The sequence below is a fragment of the Chaetura pelagica genome, unplaced genomic scaffold, assembly GCF_000747805.2.
Source record: "Chaetura pelagica isolate M959 unplaced genomic scaffold, ChaPel_1.0 scaffold13, whole genome shotgun sequence".
NCBI lineage: Eukaryota > Metazoa > Chordata > Aves > Apodiformes > Apodidae > Chaetura > Chaetura pelagica.
In genome coordinates this window covers 1022342-1045488 of record NW_009954543.1, presented here as the reverse complement: position 1 = coordinate 1045488, position 23147 = coordinate 1022342, and the positions used below count along the sequence as shown (strand labels likewise).

The 23147-nt window shown below is 37.0% G+C and overlaps 3 protein-coding genes across 3 annotated transcripts in view; 2 read left to right on the top strand and 1 right to left on the bottom strand.

Annotated features, from left to right (window-relative positions):
- Positions 1 to 2748: 2748 nt before the first annotated feature.
- On the top strand, positions 2749 to 4909 carry RHOQ (ras homolog family member Q; the record flags this gene model as incomplete). The annotated part of the gene is given in 3 exon segments (XM_010004959.1): positions 2749 to 2961; positions 3573 to 3668; positions 4368 to 4909. Coding segments are annotated over 3 exon segments (465 nt in total), but the record flags the coding sequence as incomplete, so codon positions are not given.
- Positions 3490 to 22845, bottom strand: PIGF (phosphatidylinositol glycan anchor biosynthesis, class F). Its single transcript, XM_010004936.1, has 5 exons — positions 22560 to 22845; positions 20658 to 20814; positions 15638 to 15746; positions 4949 to 5082; positions 3490 to 3636 (listed from the first exon to the last, which is right to left on the bottom strand). Exons 1-4 carry the CDS (start codon positions 22843 to 22845, stop codon positions 4969 to 4971), a joined length of 666 nt encoding a protein of 221 aa, XP_010003238.1. The 3' UTR covers positions 3490 to 3636; positions 4949 to 4968.
- Positions 22846 to 23053: 208 nt separating this feature from the next.
- CRIPT (cysteine-rich PDZ-binding protein) overlaps positions 23054 to 23147 on the top strand; it is a 4814-nt gene continuing 4720 nt past the window's right edge. The window contains exon 1 of the mRNA XM_010004958.1: positions 23054 to 23099. Coding sequence (XP_010003260.1) covers positions 23054 to 23099 — 46 coding nt within the window. The remainder of the gene's footprint in view (positions 23100 to 23147) is intronic.

Genomic DNA, 23147 nt, shown 5'->3' with positions numbered 1-23147 from the left:
GTAGCCAAGTTCCCTGTTAATTTAAGTAAGCGTAAATGCAGTGAAGTCACTGTAGTGAACACCACACACATCTTTGGCCATGGTACATGCTGTATCCAATCACACTGTACTTGCCTTCAGTTCAACTTCCTAAATTACACAGGATGGACCCACAGCTTGCTTAGTGCGGAAGGGACAGCATATAAATCAAAAGGTATATATAAATAGGTGTGGGGACAGGAAAGGAAAAGAGTTCAGCAACACACACACCTTAAAAAGTGGTAACATTGCTCACTCCCAGATGACCGCACATGAATACGTGGGAAGTAACGTGCACTGCCAAGACGTGGCTAAACTTAAGTCTCACGGGATTGAAAAAGATATTAAATATGATTTTTGAAGTAAACCATGCAAATGTAACTAGGCTCTCAGATCAGCAAATGATTAGTATATGCTACAAATAAAAGGTCTGTCTGCCATCTGAAATGGATTAACCAAGAGGTATTTTAAGGCCAATGGACTAACTGTAATTTCTGGTGACAAGGAAATGTTTTCTCCATTCCAGCACTTCATGCAGAAATTACTTTAATTATTCTAACCCAGGTGTGAGATTTTTAGAAAATGTTAAGTGTAGTGAAGGCAACTCTTTAAGAGTAAAAATAAATTATTACTTTAAACTATTTTTTAATTAATATTTTAAATTTATTTTTTTTTAAGAAAACCTTTTCAGTGATACCCTGCATATGATTCAGAAGAGCTGAATTTGAGAGCTACTTACAGATCTGCCTGCGTGTTCTTGCATGCAGATTTTGTACTCCAGGGACCAGTGTAATTTGCAGTTGGGAAGCTTCTTTTAGGATTTTGATCTCCACCCTAGAAAACAGAGTTGGAACCCTGAGCAGGATCTAACTATATTCAGTACGAGAAGTGAAACATAAAATACATGCTGAAAAAAAAAACACAAAACTGAATGCTAAATAGCTTCAAGTTGCTGCCATGATTTTTTTTTTTTAATTATTTGTGCTTTCCATGATGAATGTCCACAGATGTGGAAAAGACATGGTTACTAGTTTGTTTTTTTCCTTTTGAAACAGGATAGGAGCCTGCCATCAGCAGGGAACTAACTGATCTTCAAAAGGCCTATCAAATGTAGTTTCACAGTAGCTTCAGTTCTTGTGATTGTGAAACTGGAAGCCCATGTTTGCAGCTAAGCTTGCTCTAGCTTATTGACAAAACTGTACAGCACACAAGACTGGCAGTAGAGCATATAATCAAAATGACATATGAGAATACTGATTACAAATAAGAATGTTGTGTATGTAGACACTGAAGAGTACTGGCCAGCTGGCCTCATTGCTAGTGCAGAACCTTGTCCAGTGCTTGTCTCTTTTCCATTTCACAATGAGGGTAGTGGCTCTGTTCCTGTTGACTTCCAAATGAAAAGATGGGTCTAGCAGAAACTGTTCTGAGGAAGTTCTCACGTTTCCTGAAATCCTAGTGACATCATCATTCAAACTCAACAACTAATCAATGAAGGGCTTTTTTGAGGGTGCAGCTATAGGTTTATAATCTGGTAATGTGACTGTTGCCACAGAAACAAAAATTTAATTTTCTGGCTCATTTCAAACATGGAGTTGAATTACATTTCTGTCTCTACATTTAATGAACAAATCGTTCCAATATTTGTGAAATTTAATTAAGATGGGGAGCTCACATGAGGAAGAGGGAGGCTGCTGCAAAAGCCATAATAAGCTGATATTTATTGCAGAAGGGGATACCTAAAGCAAAGCATTCTTTGCTGTCTCTGCAGTGCCTGAGCTCAGTCTTAGTTAAAAGACATGTTAAAAAAACCCAACAAAAACCAAACAAAAATCTAAAGTAGAAATGGTAGGGCATTAGTTCACTGCCCTAGGCCAAAGGAAGCCTTGCAGAGACAGTTGGGGCATTTTGCCTCCTGCTTGAAGCTAAAATATATGGCAAAATGCACTTTCTCTCTTGCTAGAGAGAACTCTGGTTTATAATAGAGACAATGTTCCTGGGGACCTCTGTTGCCAGGGCATTGTATACCCTGGCAGCACTATGATTCTAAATGACCAAAATAATAATCTTTTCACACTACCTCCTCTATCACCACACCTACCCCCTCCCCCCCCCCAAAAAAAAAAGGCATTAATATTCCCCTGATAGCTTTCTTGATCTTTCATTTTTGTACCTTCCCACAGAACAGAATTTCTGCTTACAGAAAAGTCTGGACAAAAGATGTCCTATGTCATGCTTACTTTGTCTTCCCTGATCATTAGCAAGAAGACAGCAAGATTTCTAGATGGAAAGAAAATTCTAAAGAGGGACTTGAATATCATCTCTACATATGATCCACAAGAGAACATTTAACTTCAGTGTGCTCAATAGCCTAAACCTAGCCTAGCTTTTTATAACCTGGATGGCTCTACAGCACTCATACATGCTTTGGTAAAACAAATGCTAACCTTGTATCTGCAAGTATGTTTCAACCATAAGCCTTTCTTTTTTTTTTTTCTTTTAAGTGAAAACCTTTAAAAGGATAGTCTATTTTTATATGTAAGTTTCTACCAGTATTAATTCAGAGGTTTTTTAATATTTGTATTGACATATAATTACCCTCCTATGCAGATATTGCTTTGACAGCCACACTAACTAACCTGGAATAGTTGCAAACATTCAGAAAGTTTGCTTCAACAAAATTCCTGAAATATTAATAGTTTCTGACTATAACTGTTGAAATTAACAAAACACAAGCAACAATTTAATATTGCAGATAACAGAATTTTTCTTTCTTAGGAAGACTATGATCGTCTGAGACCTTTATCTTATCCTATGACCGATGTCTTCCTTATCTGCTTCTCAGTGGTAAATCCTGCTTCATTTCAAAATGTGAAGGAAGAGTGGGTACCGGAGTTGAAGGAATATGCACCTAATGTTCCCTTTTTACTAGTAGGAACACAGGTATATCTGGTTCTGTTCTGCTTTATTTAAACAATTCAGATCATTGTATGCTGCCTTTTCTTTGGGCTGAGAAGTTCAGGCACGGCAGGACCTGAGCAGCATCTCCTTCTGGCTTTGGAGGAATGACACTACAGAGTGGCAGAAAACCTAGGTCTTTGGTGTTCTCTAGTAAGCAACATCCATTTTGTTAAAATATGACTTTCTAGAAAGTCATGGAACTTATGGAATAAAATTGTCTGTTCATAACCATGTTACTGGAGTTCCTTGGGTCTACAACTATTGGTCATACCCAATATTTGAAGCAAAGGAGCAAGGGGAGAAGTGGTAGTATGTTTGTGTTAATCTTTCTGCCACTGCTGAATATACATTCTGGTATTCTGAGATAACTGAAGTGATGAATTACAGAATAAACATTTGTTCATTCACAGCTTAAGTTTCCAGGGCTTTTGGATCAGGAGGGGTCCACAATCTGATTCATGACACAAATCCATTTTTATACATGTGACATTCATTTAAATAAATAATTCTGCTTTAAAAGGAGGGTATCTTATATAGCCTGCTGACTTTTGTTTAAAAGTGTATTCCAACATGACTGCAATCTTTCTTGCTAGATTGATCTTCGTGATGACCCAAAAACTCTGTCAAGACTGAATGATATGAAAGAGAAGCCGGTATCTGCGGAGCAAGGACAGAAGTTAGCAAAAGAGGTAAACATACTCCTAAATGAAACCACATAGCAAAGAAGAAAAAAAAAATATATTTCAAATAGAGTCTTTCTTCCCTTACCATCCATTTCTTTTACCAGTCAGTGTATGAAACCATATGACTGATAACCAGTTAGCAATATTTACATACATTGTTGAATACTGCTAACAAGCAGACCTATGTAACAGCACTTCCCTGCTAGGAATAGTTGTAACTTTCTGTGCAGACACTTGTACAAACTACATAAGCATCAGTCAGAGAGAAGTAAAATTGCAGAGTGGTTGAGGTTGCAAGGGACATCCACTCAAGCATCGTTAAGAAATTATTTGAGAATCCTGTACTACCATTTTAACACACTGCATGGATAATGCTTATCAGGACACTTATTTTTCAGCACAGAAATTGGTGGGGAACTGCAATTCTTTTTTGCTATTTAATTACCAAAACTACCTTAGAACTCCACTGCCAATCCAAAGAGCCTATTTAGTACACCTCCTTTATAAACAAAAACAACTTAAATATATTCCAGATCTTTGGCCGAAAGACAAATCTTTTCTTCTAGAAGGGGAAGCACATTCGAATAAAATTCTAGATCACAGTCAAACACTGTGATGTCACTACAGAAAAAATACACAGAAGTGTGCAGATGGAACTGAACAGCTGAAATACATTGCTATTGTATTAACTTACTTTCTTGACAGATAGGAGCCTACTGCTATGTGGAGTGTTCAGCCTTAACACAGAAAGGACTGAAGACCGTTTTTGATGAAGCTATTATAGCCATTCTAACTCCAAAGAAACACACAGTGAAGAAGAGAATAGGCTCAAGATGCATAAACTGCTGTCTGATCACGTGAGATACATTTGACAATGGCCAGGCTTACTGTGAAATTCTACTGAATTTAAATGCAATGCATTAAGTACACAGCGAACTTGTTACAGGTTTGAAAGGTAAAACTATGACTCTGCCTTCTGCAACCAGTGAAATCCAGAGGATTAAAATCAAACTCAACGAACTTGAAATAAGAAGCCAACACATCTGTTACAAGCATTTTATTCAGACTGGAAGGTACAATCTCTCAGGGTTACATAGTCTCGAAGAAGCAAAAACTGCACCATGTTGAAATGGCATCCGAGTGATTTTATTGAGAGGAGATGCTTGGCCTGAAATACTCTAAATAGTTTTGGATAGTCTCCTGCTTTGACTATACATACATACATATATATATCTTATAAAAACAACAACTTTTGCACAGTCTATGGAATCTGCACAAAGAAATACCTTGTCTCTCTCTGCTCCAGTTATCTGCTTTTGTATGTAAGCTGCTTCCGGTTCCAGTGTATCCACAGAGGTGCAATAACCAGACCAGCCACATAGCCAAAGGTAGCTCCGAGGGAACAGGAAATGGGCCATACCTGAGGGGAGAACATAAGGTAAAAGCAGACAATGAGGAAAATGTTTGTGGGTTTTTTTGTACTTCGTGAGCACAAATTCTCAGTGTAATCTAGGTACTGAAAGACAGTACAGTCTTACTCTCAAGTTGGACATGCTTTCCTAAAAATGCCAAAAGTGTAACAATCATTTCATTAACACTAAATGCTGTTGTACAGTTTTTAATTAATACGCATTAAAATGTAACCAGGCTTCTGGCTGTTGCAGACTTTAGTTTGATATTCCCAAAGCTTTGTGAAAAAATTTACAAGTGTTTATATATCCCCTGAAGTGTTCAGCTAGCCTAACTTCTTGTTCTGCTGCACACATTTGCAAACCTACAGATTCCTCTGTGATCTCTCCTGCCAATCTTTTATAGCATTCTCAAACTTTTAGTGGTGTGTATAAATTAACTAATATTCAAATAAGGCCAGAGACTGAGATGGATAGAGGGTTTTCTTTCTCTTTTTTTTTGTCTTGAAAAGGGATTAACTTCTCTCTGTCTAGCAGTAGGGAGGGAACATACATTTGGAACCTGACTGAATATCTTGCACCCAGTTCAGCAAACATGTAGTAAGCCAGTTATGTTAAAGAGAACTTTAGTGGTAAGCTCTATTTCCTAGTATAAGAACAGGGAACAGACTCAATGGAGTTGACTCACTTTCACAAACCATCTAGTATTGAGGCAAAGGAGTAATGGGATTCACCCCCCAGTCCCTTTTTTATTTTTTTAAATTGGTATCGATTTGCAGAGAGGAGTGGCCAAAATAAAACTTACTAAGTCTGTCCACAGATACACCTTATATTACTAGTCAACTACATACTGCATTTGATGAAAGTCTCAACTAAGTTGGTGATTAAAAACATTTATTGTAGAATAAACTGAATTCTCATCCATCTTAAAAATTCTCCTTTGCGTGGTTGGTTTGTTGGCTTTTTTTGCAAGGACAATTTTGCACTTCTGGCTGTACAGTGCACGTTCCTGAAGCAAGTGCAGACTGCACTTCTATTTTTTTAGTTTTTAAATTAAGAGGGGTATTTCCACTCTCTATAGTACGTGAGACTAAAGAATGCACTAGATGTTAAAGAAAATACCCACATCTCAGTGTCCAGCCTTTTCTATTTCATTTTGACTTGCAATTAATGAATATCAAATTAACTTATTCTCAATGGTACTGGTTCTTCATTTGTTTTCCTAGCTCCGATTCTTCACGCTACTTCATTACACACTTGGAAAATTGTATTTATTTACATCCTTTGATCATGGGAATTTTAACTAGGAATAAGAGTAGTGTATTTGTCTTCTGCTGTTTCATCCTCACATTCCTTAGCATTTGCAGTTTTATATATTATTTGGAGGTCTTAAGGAGTGTAGCAAAGATGACTATAAACAAGGTGCCTTAGGTACTCTTTATTGACCTTGTTTCATTCTTCCATTCTGGACATTCTGTCTCTGCTACTTGTTTTCTTGCTGCATATTTTGGCTGTTGCCTCTCAAACCAAAGACTGCTTGTTTTCATTCATTTAACAGCAGTATTGTAGATCTTCTATATAAAGCCTTGAGATGCTTTGGCATGGTAAGATATTATGTATATTTAAAACTCACATGAGTTTGTGGCCTTGGCTAAACTTACGCTTCAGGTGGATCTTTTCAACTTTTAAATGAAATGTAATTAAGTTATTTCTAGCATTTTACTTATTACATATGTGTAAAGGACAAAACAATTTAAAAAAGCACCTGCAAGCCCAGCTGCTCAGTCAGTAACATTCAGTTGGAACAGGAGTTGTACTTTCTTATCCACTCATGAAGTCAAATACCACTCCAGTATCCACAAAGCTATGGACAGAGGCTTCATAACACAGTGGTCTTTTTACATCCAATTCTCTGAGCGAACAAGGATCCTTCATTGAATGATACCTACATTAGGTGAATCTGTAGTTGCCTGTTTGCTTTTCAGAAACATGGGTAGATGTTGGACTCTGAATTTTTTCATGTTCTCCTAACTAGAGAGTCAATATCCCAAAGGACCCACTGACCCTGTATCTTTTGGTATTTTGTGTATAGTACATGATTGTTGGTACGATTAAAAGAATCTCTGGTGATTGTTGTAGCTTCTTTTACCTAACTGCAACTTGGAACATGGTTCTCAAATAGTTACATAACTTTTAATGTTAAGTATACCTCTGTCTTCCAAAACACTAATTTTTTCTTTTTAAAAATAAGTGTTACCTTAGATAAGTTTCAGGCTGTCTCAGTTAACACATGAATCTCTGACCTCTGAAATCTGACCCTCATCAATGGCAGCTGGCAAAGACAGGGATCAAAGGGGAGAAACCATAAAACACTCCATCTCACTGTCTATGAATGAGATACAGAAGAAACACCACCTCATCCTTTCCAGAAGGGTACTAGCCCAGATACTCATTCTTACTGTGCTGGTCAGATGGCCCAAAGTATTTCTGAAGGCAGTCTGACTGGCCTTCTGAAAAATCCCTAGGCACAGGACTTAAAAGCCTGGACCTGAAAGCATTGCTGTCCTTATGCTATTTTCTCTAACCCTCAAGGCAGGGCAAAAAACTCCCTAAAAACAGGTAATGATGCTAGTTCTGCACCTTTTATTCTTGACTGCTGGCCTACAGGCTACATATGGCTAGATGCACCCATGAGTATATCTATCTAAAGCAGCAAGTTATCAAAGACAGATTAGTATGTGGCTCTTAAGCACATCAGCTGCACTAAAATAACAACCCTTACATATGCCTTTTGTCTGTCTATGAAAGTGGGTTGCTTTACTTCACATTAGCTGCTGGCCTCATTTTTCTGAGACCAGATTACTTTCTGCTGGACCTTTTTTAATGAATTTGACTTGCTTAATTGGTCTGCTTTTGCCCTGTCTTTTATAGTACCTCAAACTTGGTTTAGTTTCCCTGACTCGGTATGAACTGCCTCTAAGTGATAAAAAACCTAAGCAGCTAATATCTGTCTGCCTGTTCTAAGATATTCCATTCCTCTTGTTTAAAGTATGCAACTTGTAATGCACCCCTCTCATCCCCTGAGAACTATTCAGCTTGGTTTCTCCTACTTTATGCTCCCTTCTGCCATGAGAAAGCTGATATATTCTACCCCAGCACTGATGTTATGTCTAGGCTGGGTCAGCAGCAGGGGAATAAGATGGTCACCAACATCGCCTAACTGCACTTTTTTTTTGAGGGGCAATAAGGTTGATATAGAGTGAAAAGTGTGGGGAACACAGGAGACAGGACAGAACATTCTTCAGGAAACTGTCATGAAATACCTTGTCTGTCCTAACAGCTGGAAAGCATCAACTACTGTCCCCATGGCCTAATACATGAAAAGTCAGTTTACATATCAAATGCATGTGGAAAAGGGCCATTTTAACAACTTGTATAGGATTACTAGGAATCTGAACAGCAGCTTGGCAAAAACAATCTCCACCTACATGCTTAACAAGAACAAAGAATGCACTTTAAGGGACAGAGCATGAGTCAGTGGTTAATACAAAATAATCCTGTCTTCTGCCATTTGTTTAAATTTTCTTTTTGCCTTTTCATCTGGCAGCAGTGAGAGGACTTAACAGAGATTTCTTTTGGCTAGCTAAATAGACACTGCAGAACTGCAAGTTTTCTAGTATACATTAGAACTCATTTTAAGAATAAGGACTGAAAATGGGAATTGCCAAACTTTGGGGACACAAATAAGCTTTTTCCTCAGCACTCTTAGGAAACACCTATGAACTGATATGAGAATGCTTAGCATATTGCATGGAAAGCAGAGCATGCTGCAGGATCCCAGCAAGGCACCTAAGCTCTGCTGTGCTAGGCAGGTAGGTAGTTAAACCAGAATTCTGACTTCATGACAGTTTCATCATGCAAGTTACAAGTCTGTAACTTGCATTCCATGTGATGGGAATTACCTGGACATTGGTAAAGACACAAAGGCCAGATTCTTAAAAGGCCAGAGCAGCAACACCCTAATGAAGTTTTTAAAGATACTATAAAGTAAGCAGCTGACTGCTGGAACTTTAATTCTACAAATGCAAATAGAGTGGGGCAATCTGCTAGACTTAGTTTTGGTTTGTTGTTGTTTTTTTTTTCAGTAAACTGGTCCCATTCTTTAGATGACTGCTTTTTCCATATTCCTAAACTCAATTTTTTGGTATGCTTATTATTTCAAAAGGTCTATTTGTGACTGTCAATTAGAAAGCTCTGTAATCATTTTTATTTCATTTTAAAACTTAATAAATGAGCACAATTACTTTCCTTCCCTGTTTCTAACATGCCTTAAATTCCTGATTGTTTAGCCTGTACTGTCTTTAAAATTTCAGTACATGCCTTTAATCTATTTTGGTTGCATGTACATGTTAACTGAAAGTGTCTGTCACATTGTACAGAATGTGTGTGTTGACAAGCAAACGCTGAGGAAAAGAAAGTGTGAGGGGTTTTTTTAGGCTGGCATTTGTAACTAGAAGTTGGTTTTGTAGTTTGTGTTCTGAAGTTATATCAACTGCCTTTGATTTCGCCATTAAGGTTTACATTAAGAAAACATATAATTAAATAAACGATAACCACACTGAAGTGGAAAAAGCTTCTACCTCTGTTTAAAAAAAGCCCTCAAACACTGCATATTGTCCCTTCTGCTCACATAAAGCAATTTATTTTATAACAAAACTGTCACAGTAGTTAGTAGATCCAAAAGTGAATGCAAGAAGGAGGGTCTGAGCTGTGTTAAGAGTAACAAAGTAGTGTGGAAGTTTATAGTCCTATTTCGGGTTACTTGAGTAATCACCAAGAACTGTTCCCAAGATTCTCCAGATTATTTTTCAGGTTACAAATGTGTGAGAGGTATGTAGGCTAATATTTGCAGTCACATTGGCTAAATTATATGGCAATCAATCAACACAAGCACTACTTACTATGTTTGCGGTATCCTGTATAAAGTGGAAATATATCACTTTCACTTTTACCTAATTATATGAAAACACTGCATGGAGAATACTGTTTTGAACTCACTTTTTATCATTAGTAACAATACTACAGATCAAAATTATGCGCTACAGAAAAACTGGTGGATGGGTGGGCATGTACACAGTAAACCCAGCAATATGTTTTAAAAGCCTGTTATCGATATACACAGTAAACCCAGGAACTGCACGATTTCAAAAATCCAATCGTTGTCAATGACAAATAGGGTACCTGGAATACTAGTTCCACTGCTTATGAAGTATGCTGATAAGGTTTGGGGCTTTGGTTATGCCATGTTGTTCTGCAATTAAATGACCTTGGGCTGAGCAGAGAAAGGTTGTGACACAATGCGTCTAGCAACACCTAAAACGATCCCCTTCGGTTTCAGTGGTGGTGTGCTCTCTAAGGTGGCACTTCTCAGATGACACATAAACCCAGGATCCTAATCACATGTGGTTCTTAAAAGCACACCATCAACTTGAAATAGACAGTCTGAAAAATCCAAGCAACTGCCACAGAAGTTATTTGCTATTGCTTTGTTAGAATTGTCCTAACTAACCCTAACACTTACATACCCACTGTGCATCAGAGGGCCAGAGGCAGCTAGGAATGGGAGTACAACTCTTTAAACCTTCTGAACATTGTCTAGAGTAGCCTTATTTAAATAATCATAGTAAAGTGTTGCAAACTATTTTTAAAATTGTTTAAGAATTAAGATAGTAATCACAAAACACTGGCAAAATTATTCTACCAGCCTGACACTAGTAATAAACTGAAATACATCTTGCACAAGTAAGTCTTGAGAAGTTTGGGGCTTTTTTGTGGGTTTTTGTTTTGTTCTAAGAACAGAAATGTAACTTACTATAGGGACTAACCTGTGTTCCTGCAAGGCAAATATCTTTACCTTTGGCTTAATAATGCAGAACTATAACCAGGAACAAATATAGAGTAGGCGTCCCTGACCAAATGTTTTTCATAGTTACAAAATATTTTTTTCTGATAACTAGCAGAGGGGCAATAGAGATAGCCAAATTATGTTAAAAAGTTACTGAAAGAACAACAGAACAATGAAAAAAATTAATAATCAGGATACAAACTGACTTTTAGCAATATATTTGATACATCTAACAGAAATGCTTTACATATTTTTAATTTCCTTTTGGAAACAATATCCAGATAATTCATGTAATTTTACTTCCAAACCAATATTCTGTTCCTATTAATATTTAGTGTAAAAGTTGTTGTATGCTAAAAAAAAAAAAGTAAGCATTTTACATTACTATTTTAAAATGTAGACAGGCCCACTAATCTGAATACCCCCTGTATGCATTATTTTTCAAACATAAACATGGAAAATAAACTTAAGATTTTCAAGGCATTTGTATTGTCTTGGTTTTGTTGTGTGTCACAAGAAGTATGCGTAAAAGTACCAGTATGTCTCCTTTGGTGCAGGAGTAACTCAGGATGAAGTAGGATTTTGGTTTTAGCCAAACATTATGAATTGGAACTCCTGATGATGAACTTCATACGAAGTCCACAGAAATCTCATCAGATAAGATACTGATAATGGTACTAAAAAATTCTTAGCTTCTACTGATGTAAATCAACCATTATGTAACGGGGTGACAACCATATAATTTTTCAGTTCTACTGTTAATATCACAGAAAAAGATGCTAGTCCCAATACAGACAGCTAAGGGCTGGGAAACAGATTAGCAAAAACTGAACTTAATGGTACCCTCTGTTGTTTTTCTTTTAAGGCTGCAAAGCAGCAACAAAGTGACATTATATAAATTGCCTTATCTATCAGTGTGGCAGTTCCGACTACAGGTGCCTCACAGAAAAGTGCAGGCAGCTTTATTCAGTACTCTACTGGAATCCTAGCACCCTTGGTGCTTTCTTTCTTTCCATCAAACTCATTTGTTTCAGGTGGGTGACTACAGGCCATTTGCATTTGAAGCCATTCTTATGAACAAAACTGACATCATAGATGTGGCTTTACATACTCCACTCTCTGAACAGGACTGCAGTTAATTTAAAAGTAGACTGTTGACACTTTGAAATAGTCTACAGTTTAAAGTGGATTTGATAAAGTGCTAAATTCTGATTGAGTGGAAAAATACACAAATTCAAGACACAGTACTTAATGTTTTGTGTGAGCCTCAGGTTATTCTAAGGAAGGTAAATCAATAGCAGTAGCATTTTTCATTACAAACTCATTGTGTATTTCTGCACCTTCTAGATGTCACGTTTTTGCCAACTTCTGACATTTCAGGGCTACAAACAGATCACAAGGGCAGCAGCAACACTTTGGCTTGCTTTATCATATGACATTTCAACTTCTGTTGACCCATCCAATTCTTGTAGTACTTCTCCAATTCTCCTTGTCTGCAACACTCCTTAAATAATGAATTGTCTGATGCTAAAGATACAAATGCAGCTGTGTTTCCCTAACACAGTTGTTACAGCACAAACACCAGAAAAAGCAACAGGAACAGCAGAACCACATTTTGCAACAAGTAGGCTTGAAGGCTTTAACACTGCTCTCTAAAAGAATGCCACTTTATAGTCTTGCCCATATAAATAAGATTTAAAACACATTTTCTGTTCTAGAGCAGAACCATTTCCACTACGACTATTATTTAATTTTATTTTTTTTTAAATAACAAAAAGTCTGAAATCCAAAAAGGAAAACAATCACTAATGAAACCTGTTCTTATCTCAAAAGCTGGTTTGAGTCCAAAGACTAAGCTATTCCATTTCAGTCCTTCTTTGGATCCGAGAAGGGCAAATCCAAAACTGTAATCCTAAAACTCTCTGCTTTGAGGCTAATACGAGAAACGGCTGATGTCAACATTGTGACAGCTTAATACTTCATTCATGCAGATGTCTAGTAGTAATTTGGTTTTGACTGTGCTCCGATTACTTTTAAGCCTACGTTAAGGTCTACATTGTTTTTTTCAAATCTTGCTTGGGACTTAATCTGTAGGTGTTCCATAAGCATACCAGCTTGGTTAGGTTCTATACAAAACACTGGCAATCCATGTATTTTGGGGAGATTTTTTTTTTATGTGTTTTTTGTTTTTTAAATAAAGGACCTCTTCCTGCAATTGCACTATGTACAGGTATTTTTATGTTCAATAAATCAGTAGATAAATCAGTCACTCAGGAGACAGGCAATATGTACTAAAGGTTTTCTTCCCGAACTAAACAGATCTGCAACAGCAGCAGAATCCTTTATGAGGGCCATTCTTCTTTCCCCTGCCTTAGGCTGAAGGCAGCATAGAATGCACCTCTCCTCTTTCATTGCTACAATTAAAGAATCTACCAAGAGTTTCTGTAATCACTTGACAAAAATACTTTACAAAAATTTTGAATTATCAATAGGTGATTGAAAACTTCTGAGTGTTGCAAACAGGATCCCTAAGAAGTTACTTTAAAGAGTAGCTTCTTTCATTAGTCCTTAAACAGCAGATCTTAAAAAAATGAGTACTTAGAACTGCAGTTTTCAACGACTCCTGAAGGGGCAGTCCGCAGGACTGAGAAAGAAACTTCTCTGCGGCTGCTCTTGATTTGCTCACATGATTAGTATAGAAATGATCAAACAGTTCAGACTCAACATGGAAAGCAAGACGTCTTCCCCCACCCCAGTGTTTCAAACCCTACAAGGTAAAAGGTCTGGAGAAGTGGGGATGGGGGAAAAGAAGGGGAACTTAAGGGAAAGAACACAGTACCAAATGCACAGGAAAATTGCTTTGATGCACGAGCTGATAGTCAGAAACTCTCCACTGCCAACTGTAGTATCAAGAGTATGTCAGAAATGAGGGTGGAGATGGTCAAGAAAAAGAGAAATACAGACAAAGTTTCTCCTGCTGCTTAAATTCTCCGGGGTGCATTCATGCCCAGAAACAGCTAGTGACAAATTATGGTATCTGAGGTTTCTGCAGATGCTTTCCTCTTTGAGGAGCCAGATAATATCTTTTTAGATGTCTAAGTATAGACTACAGAGCTTAACTTTTCATCAGTCATGTTTGGCTTTTATTGACTTGAAAGAGTTTTCAAACACAAAAAGCTGCCAGACCACTAAACTTGTGTTTCCTGCTATGAGAAGATACAGGAATGGACAAATGAAGTAAAAAAAATTAACTGTACTTAATAGTATCTGTCTTAATCTACTAGTGTCTTTGGTTTGTTAATTGGAGCCTACTGACTTAACAGTTGTATCTATAAGCTTATATCACTGGTGCATAAATTTTTTATAAACATATTAGCAAAATGTGAGATTTTTGGGAATAAAATAAAACCTGCCAGATGTTACATGTCATTTTAAAATCCTAGCTGAGCCAGCTTGCCTCTCATTGGAACAGGAGAGTAAATAAGACTTTGCAAGAAGATATGAGATTGGATTTCAATTAATCCCTTGATTTTTGGGTTACATTCATGTCTAGCAATAATTACCTACTGCTAACAAATACCTATGTCAGATTTATGGTGAAACATCTTGCAAGAGTAAAACCAAGTGTTTTTAGGGAAGAAAATGATGTTTTTACTTAAAATTACTGTTTTTTAATAGAAAATTTAATATCTCATTACACTGTTGTAAAGAAAGACTGGTGGCATAAAAGCAGGCTATTAGCTCCTTATGGAAGACAAATTTTCATTGCAGCTGTAAACCACAATGGCTCTATAATACCAGAGAGAAAATTGTGTTGCCTGTTGATACCAATTTCTGAAACAAACCTCTAAAACCAGTTGCTTAAGAACAAGCCTGGTAGACACTACTCAGCTGAGAGTGTGTAAGTTTGGTAATCTGAGGAAAGAGAATATCCATTGAGGATATTTTTTAAAAAGTGTTACTAGTGTCATCATTTTATGGCAATTACAGGCTTCAGGTATGTTTAATGGAATCATTTCTCCATGCCAACAAAAATATTAAGAAAATAGAACAGACATTTGAATTTATAAAGACAGAATCTGCAATGCCAGCTGCACATTCTTTATTGTGCATACACAAAGCTAACGCTTGCCTTCCTTTGAAATCAGAAGGTAGGTTTTCAGTACAGTGCTTTGGCCACACCATTTCCACAAATCAATCCAAATCCACTTGAAGTGCAGTCTGTTAAGTGCTTTCATGGAAGACAGAGAGGAACTAAAACAACTAGGAAAGCATCTTTCTGGCCCTACCCATAAACAATAAAAGCTACCATGCTTGAAGGCAGACAAACTTGGAGCCATCTTCATAATTCCAATTTTTTTCTCCTCCTTGTCTTGCTTCTACTTATCAAAATACTCTCTACAGCTCTATTTCATTATTAAATCTGCCTGCAACATACATTCATAAATCTGAAAGAACCTATTAAAAATGGAGGTAAAAAAATATGCATTTTACTTCCTTACACTGTAAGCACAGATGCTTCCAATGATATGTCTGGCATAGCACTGTAGGAGTAACTTCTAGTAAGTCCAATATACCTGTACAGTTTTAGAGAAATTGTCTGCAGTGTGGCTATTCAGAAAATTAATATTTATACTTAGGATAAAGGTGCATATACTAACCTGCCAAGGCCGATCCCAATCAAGAGGAATAGGAAATGCTCCAAACCAAGCTCCCAGTATACTGCATATGGTAGTAATCTGTAGACTGCTTTCCCAGATGGATGTAGCTCTGTAAAAAAAGTGTTGCAAGATTTCAACATCAGCAAAAATTATGATGTCAGAATATTAGATCTGATTTCTCCCAAGATTTTTAAGACTACAAACAGATATAAAAAACCCTATTTAATAAATAGCACACAGGTTTCTCCAAAAAGATATAAACTATATGTAAAAAGGTAAGTTGCATATTTTAGCTATAAACACAATCTGTCCATGCCACATATTCTGGAGATTCCGCCCCCCCTCCCCTCCTTGAGATCCTTAGTGCAAAAGCCAACTTACTTCATCTGGAAATACTCCTGTTGAGCTTGAAACACTGCTTGGCTGAGCAAATGAAAATATCACAATGATACTGTGTGCATTGCAAGGAAAAGCAGACATGGGACTGTACAGCAAAGCACAAGCACACTCCCATAGTACTCTATGGTGTAATCATGTTGTTATTATTTGATGACTATGACCATTGGAAATTTAAAAGAAGTGCATAATGTCAATATTCCAAAGCAAATTTCCATCAGCTAGAAAGAAACATTGCAAACAAATGCAATCTGCATGTTGCAACCTTGCCTCCAGGAGGTTCAAATACACTGGCTCCAGGATAACTTTATCACATCCCGAAGAACTAATTCTTTCTTTGCCAACCATAGCACGTATCACAAGACATATTAATTACTTCAGTTCTTGATTTATAACCTTCTGACACTACTGACTTAAAAAGTTCTGGAAAAGTTGGTTTTCTGATTAATAGAGAAGCACTTACTGCCCATCATCAGTCTACCAAGTGATTCCTTTGCTTTTTGAGCACTTGGTACCAATTAAGAAACATGAACAGCAGAAGTTCAGAACACAGTAGGGTACAGTTCTGAGACAGGAGAACTTGGCTGAAATCCCTGCTCCACAGCAGTAAGAGATCTGAATCTTAATTTGCTGCGTTTCAGATTATAAACACGAAGCTAACAGAAAAAAAAAGATGTGCATTTTTATGGCTAGGAGCCTAGATGGACTGTAAACTCTGAACTTCATATGTGCTATTTAGGTTGCATGATGTGAAAGCTTTAACCCTTCACTGTGTTTTTAAGACTCTAAAAATTTCTGACTTTGCTTCTAAGGACACATAACTCACTGCTGCATTTGCTACTGACCAAACATCTCACAAATGTAAAACAAACATTTTTAACAGTTTGCAAAATAAAGGTCACACAGATTATAATAATCACGATGCGACATCAATATTTTGAGCAGAATAGTTTCTTCTACAATAATCCCATCTCTTTGACTTTTAATATTTCATTTCAATTCACAATCCTATCAACTCGAGATATTTTTTAAGGGAAAGGTTCTGATTTACCTATAAAACTGTCTGGGAGTTTGCACATAGAAAATCTTGTAAGTTACTTTCAGAAGCTGAATAAATGAGCAGAGAGCTGTTAGGCAGCATGGGGAAAAGAACATTCACCTCAGCCTTAAAGCAGTAAAAGGGCCAGCAGAACACACCAACTGAGGTATGTTTATACCCCACAAGACATCTTATCTGGTAAATCTACACACATACTGCTGCACCATATGGAGATATCAGACTGAGTCCAAAAGCAGATCAACAGAATTAGCAAGGCACAGCGCCCAAGTGAAAAACAGCTAGTGGTAGTTTGGCAACCATTTGAGCTGCTAATTCAACCACTCTGCAGTATGGACAGTGGCTAATCAAATATAACCTGGCTTGTCCTCAAACATTATCACAGAGGAACAACAGTTTAATTATTTTCTTTTCTTTATGGAATGTCACATATTGGGATTTTTGCAGGTATTCTTTAACCCATTAATCTCTCATGTAAACCCCTCATTTGCATGAAGCTGACAACTGCAGCAACATTCATAAATTTGGAGTTTTAGAGGTATCTTTATTTTTTTAACTATGAATAATTACAACTAAGATCATTCTGCAGGCAAACTAGCAATATTCAAGATAATAAATGATTGCTAGTGGTACAAAAGTCTTTTAAAGCCTAAATTAATTATTTAACTCTTTTAAATAATGCAATATACTTAAGTGCTGGTTTAAATAATGTTTTAATTAGGTAGACAGCTAACAGCTCTTGGATAGACAAGATCTGGAATTCTGGGCTGCAGCAGGACTGAAATACTAAGCAGCACTTATTATTTGATGATGTCTACCTCTACAAAGGACATTTCCAAGTCTCTAAGAGAATGCAGTTCACAAATGTGATAAAATGAGTGAAATGAAAACTGAAAGGAGCCCTGAAGTTATAGATTTAGACTATGTTTTAGCAAGCTCCAAAGAAAATCTATTTTCTACCCAGGTGATATCTTATATTTGCTATTATACCAGAAATTTCAACACAGCTACTCGGACCAGTGATTGAAATAAACAGTCTCCAGAAGGAGCAATAAAAATCAGCAATTGAAAGCTGATTTCTTAAAGGCTTTTATGCAGGAGGCTATTTTGGCTAACAGTCACTGAAAAAGCCATTTTAAAAATAGTCACCTGCTTCTATTGGTGCTGACAACCCCTTCTGTAGCTTTAGTTTCCCTCTATCTGCTTACAGCAACACATGATAGCATATGATCCATGTCATGATAGTGGTCACAACAGCAGATGTCAGAACATAGAGTCCAGAGATAGCTGGCATGGGCCTATCCTTCCCCAAACACAGCATTAGTGAAAAGACCCCTATCTACAGCCTACTTAGAATTGAAGTTTTTATGATATAAAATACACAAACTTACTTTTCTCATACATTCTATGTGTACATAAGTATGTGGGTAAGAAAGGATTGTTAATTTTTTAAAAAATAAAGTAATTAAAGAAATCTATTTTGTCTATCAAATCAACATTTCCAGTTTAAAAGTGTACTCAGTCTGAAACATGGAGCATGTGCAATTTTTTGTCTGAGCCTCAACTGTATTTTCTGCCATTGTTTCCTGTATACAAAAGAACCCCAACCATCCAGCCAACACCTCCCCTCCACTCTGCCAAAACCCTACACTTTATAATGCAAACAACAAACCTGCAGTGTCACAGATTACATGTTATCATGAGACAGCATATAGAACCTATACCCTAGAGGCATGAGCACCTGAAGACTGACCTTGCAGTAACCTTATTAGAAATTATTTTACTAGCAATGACTGCACTTCCAAGCACTGCAAGCAGAAACAGAGAAAGCTAAGTATCTCTGCAGGAAAAATAAGCACTTTGCAAGATTATCCCCAAAATATTACAGTTGGACTGACTCAGTTGTACCATAGCTATGATGATGCAATAGATTACATACAAGTTACTTGAATTTGACTTTATGAACAGACCTATAACAAGATATGACATGCCTCTCTATTTTCACAGTAGACCACCTAAAACACTGCAGAGAGCTATCGAGAGCAACAGCTAGGGAATTAATATATTACTTATTTATACTTGATATATCAAAATAAACTTTCTTCTTCTAGATGTCTTTCTCTGTTTAACTGCAAAGGCAATAGCACAAGCACATTTTGATCTTATAAATATTGCACAGGCAAAGAAGAGTAACAAAAATAAATGTCACTGGTTACTGAAGTCTAAATGGTATTCAGATATTTTTAAACACATTCCTTTCTCATACTAAGCATACACTTAATCAGACGTTCCAGCTTGCTGTTTCACTGCAATTCAATTAGCTGAACGCTTTCTTTCAAGCGAAAGGGCTGTGTTGACCTAACCTAACCATCCATTTTCTCTGTTCAACCAGTCCCACCTCATTCCACATGGGTAAGAGATAACATTTTAATACATCACTTCTACACTCAGCTCATGCCTAAAAGTGTGATGTTGCAACTCATTTGTGGTGTCAAATCAAAACCACAAGATAGACCAGCTTGCTACAATCCTTAAAATATTTGTTACTATATTTATTTGTAGTCTATTTTCATTCAAAGGCTGGTCTAAATGAACATCATTATTAAATGAGTATTTTATTCATGTAATGTCACATGACTCACTAGTAAGAAGTATGTACAAATTGTCACAGCAAAAATGCCAAAACAAGACAACTCTGTTTCCTATGCCTTAATTGTGCTGAAATAAGATTAAGATCTAGACTAGGAAAGAAAGAAATTGACAAGCATTCAAAATCTAACTTGGCACAAAGACAGACTGTTGCCAAACATCTGTCACTATCATTCAACTATTATTTCCAGTTGCAAACCTTCCAAAGATCATGAAATGAATCAGCAATTATTTGTTTTGGCTTAACAACTCCATGCTTTTATTAAAGTCTAGCACTTATCAAGGGTAGGGTTGAATAATGTCATGGCTGTCTCTGAGGTGAAAATGAGGTAAAAAAGGCTCATTTTACTTTAAAGATTCTCTTGAAAAAAATTGCTTGGAAAGTCTAACACTGAAAACAGCTTTCTTTGAAATTTGAAGAAGAGCATAGGTAAAGATTACATACTTAAGACCACAGCAAATGACATCTTTGCCATTGTATTCAAGTTAAAAATTTTTACTGTTAAAATAACGGTTTTTTTGGTTGTTCCTACTTTAAAAGCTGTATGTACAAAGGTACTACTGAATTGCGTACAAGATTCTCCCTGCATAGCTCAGTCTCAGGTCTTTATTTGACAACCATTATACTGGACTGCACAACAATCTCACACCAGTGAAACATGCATTTGAAACATTACTGAATCTCAAAGCAAGATTCAGTGTCTGGATCAATGTCTTAAAAATAATTAATAATTTCATCAGAAAAGCTTTAATAAGCCTGTAATCATAAGTAATAAAAAACACACATAACTCAGGAAGTCTTCCTTTCTTTACAAACAATCCCAGGACATATTGTTTACATCAATTCTGTCAGAAATAGATTTTACCCAGAACAGAAATAGTTCTGGGTAAAATCAGACACTTCAGAATAGAACTTACCCATTTTTACTAAATACCCGTATCCACGCTTGTATGTTTGGTCCCAGCATACACAAGCATTGTAAAGTAGTAAAGGTAGACAGAAGAACAGCAAACAAAAACGTCTCAGTCACTGACCTACAAAGAAGGAATATTACAAAATTAAGTGAGGTCGTTACTGATTTTCTAATAGCTCCAAGATTTAGAGAAAAACCACCCCTATAAGTCAACTTGTGAAAGCATGCATGCTTTCTTAAACCTTATGTAGAAGAAAAAAGTACTTTCTTCTTACTCTGTAGAATAGTAAAGAATGTTGAAAAGAATTCTGCTGTTTGTTACCTCAACACAGACTGAAATGCAGTAGTGATATTAGAATCTTACGGGGAAAATGACTACATAGAACTTGGAAAAATGTTTGTACCTCTAAGTTTAACATATCTTACCAACAGCATTGTACTCTACCTACTTCCTTCATTTCAGCTATAGCACAGCATGATAACAGCCTATTTCAAAACAGTTTTCCCTATGTTTAATACTTTAAATAATGAACTGAAAAGTATCACACACCATCTAAATTTTTTTCATGTACCCTATTATAAAAAGGCAAACATACAAAAATATAACTGGAAACTACAAATTAAACTGATAATTTTATTGGATGTTTTTGTTTTACATCTGAGTGTAATGTCCATTCATTAAAAGCCATCTTTCACAGAAAGTGAAAAAATATTTAAAAGCAAGAAAATATGTGATACAAAAAAGAATAAAAAGATGACATTCAGAATCAAATGCAATACTTAAAACTACATTAAACTACTACATTTTGAACTTGGTATCCTGAATTCTAAATCTATTTGAGAAATGTCCATGACTTTCTATCAATCTCTAAAACACATAATTTTTTTATCCAGTTGAACAACAGTTTCTGGGTACTCACTATGTGATATAGAAGCACAGCCACTTGATACAGTTCTGGGTAGGTCTGTTCTGATCAGGTCACTAACAGAAATCTATAATTTCACTTGAACACTTTTTAAACAATTATTTATTCCTTATGCTAGACTGGGATGAAATCTCACATACAACAAAAATGAAAACTGCTTAATTTTTAATTCACAGGTGGTTTAAATACTTGTTTTCCGTAACGACCATGTGTATTTCACAAACCCTTCAGTCAGCAAAACTAGACAGAAGCTTTGCATACACAGATACTACTTCCAAGTGATGTTTGTTTAACTGTTCAAGAATCACCGCATCATCTGACTCAGCTGGGAGCACAGGACTGTCCACCCGACTTCCAAATACTGCTGTATTCCCCCACTCCTGAACAAGTTGTATGCTGCTCCAAATTCGCTCTGTTCAAACCCGTTTCATTGGGATCAGCACCTTAAATGGTCCCATTGCAAACTCTACCTGCAAACATTTCTTCCAGATTTAGATTCTTCTGTAGGCAAACTCCATCAATCAAGGAAAAGTAGCCATTGTTATACTTTTCCATGCCATTTTAAAAAAATCCATCAACTTTGTTTAAATTCTAATGAGCTAGTCTCTTTTTTTTAAGTCACAAATTATAAAAACTATTTCTCTTCCTTCAAAGTTATTAGAAACTTACAGCTACCTATAGCATATGAGAAAACTGTTTCCTCATAAGGCTGGATTACGAAATGAGTTCTGTGCCCATTCAGTTCTGCCAACTTTTGCCTGGAAGATCAATGGCTGGAACTACGAACAACAACATATTGACAAGAAAAAGAAAAGGCACAGAATCGCTCACCTGAAGAGGTTATTTACAGGTAGAGAAAGTTTAGTATCACGAAAATATTGGATAACTTATTTCAAAAGGTGCCACACTCAGCCCAGTCATGGAAAACAAGCATTCACCGACAAAAATTATCTAAATTCTTTTTCATTTTATTATTCCACGAAAGAATTTGCTTCCTCTCTGTATTGTCTGGTGGCAATTTAAGAACAAAAATCTTACCTTGTGAGCAAATGAACTTCTCTTAGAAGACTGATTTGGTTTAAGGACTAAGTGCAAGACTATATTAAGGGTACTAACAGAAACAGAACAAACACACAGCCACGTGAGGTGTGTTCCCAAAACCGTGAACCCTTCCCAGAAGAAAGCCGGCACGACCGCTGTCAGAACGACGCAAAAGACACAGAGGAGGTTGGCAGCCAGGAGCCTCCTGATTCCCGCTTCTCTCATCGCGTTCCCCACCGCCTGCAAGACAGCAAGTCGCGCCCCGTCACCGACACACGGCAGGAGCGGGACGGAACAGGTTCCCTACTCGCCATACACACGGCAGAGCCCTGAGCTCACTTTGGGGGCGAAACCGATTCATTTGGGGCAGGAGGACGCCATTCCTTTAAAACCCAACTCCAAGCCAGGGACACGGCAGCAGCAGCACCGCGCGATGAGAGGGGCCCAGAGCGGGCAGCCGGGCCCGCACCCGCACACAGGTGCTTGCTGACACAGGGGCCCGGCCCGGCGGCAGGAAAGCCCGGGCC

What these genes read in the sequence shown, in the direction of transcription:
- PIGF (XM_010004936.1), bottom strand. Translation starts at nt 22,845, where the DNA reads ATGAGAGAAGCGGGAATCAGGAGGCTCCTGGCTGCCAACCTCCTCTGT. An exon ending in GAGAGGAAGCAAATTCTTTC is followed by an intron (nt 20,815 to 22,559) that starts GTGGAATAATAA and finishes TTAGAAAATCAG; the next exon opens with TAACGACCTCACTTAATTTT. An exon ending in CGGGTATTTAGTAAAAATGG is followed by an intron (nt 15,747 to 20,657) that starts GTAAGTTCTATT and finishes CTTTTTTTACAG; the next exon opens with AGCTACATCCATCTGGGAAA.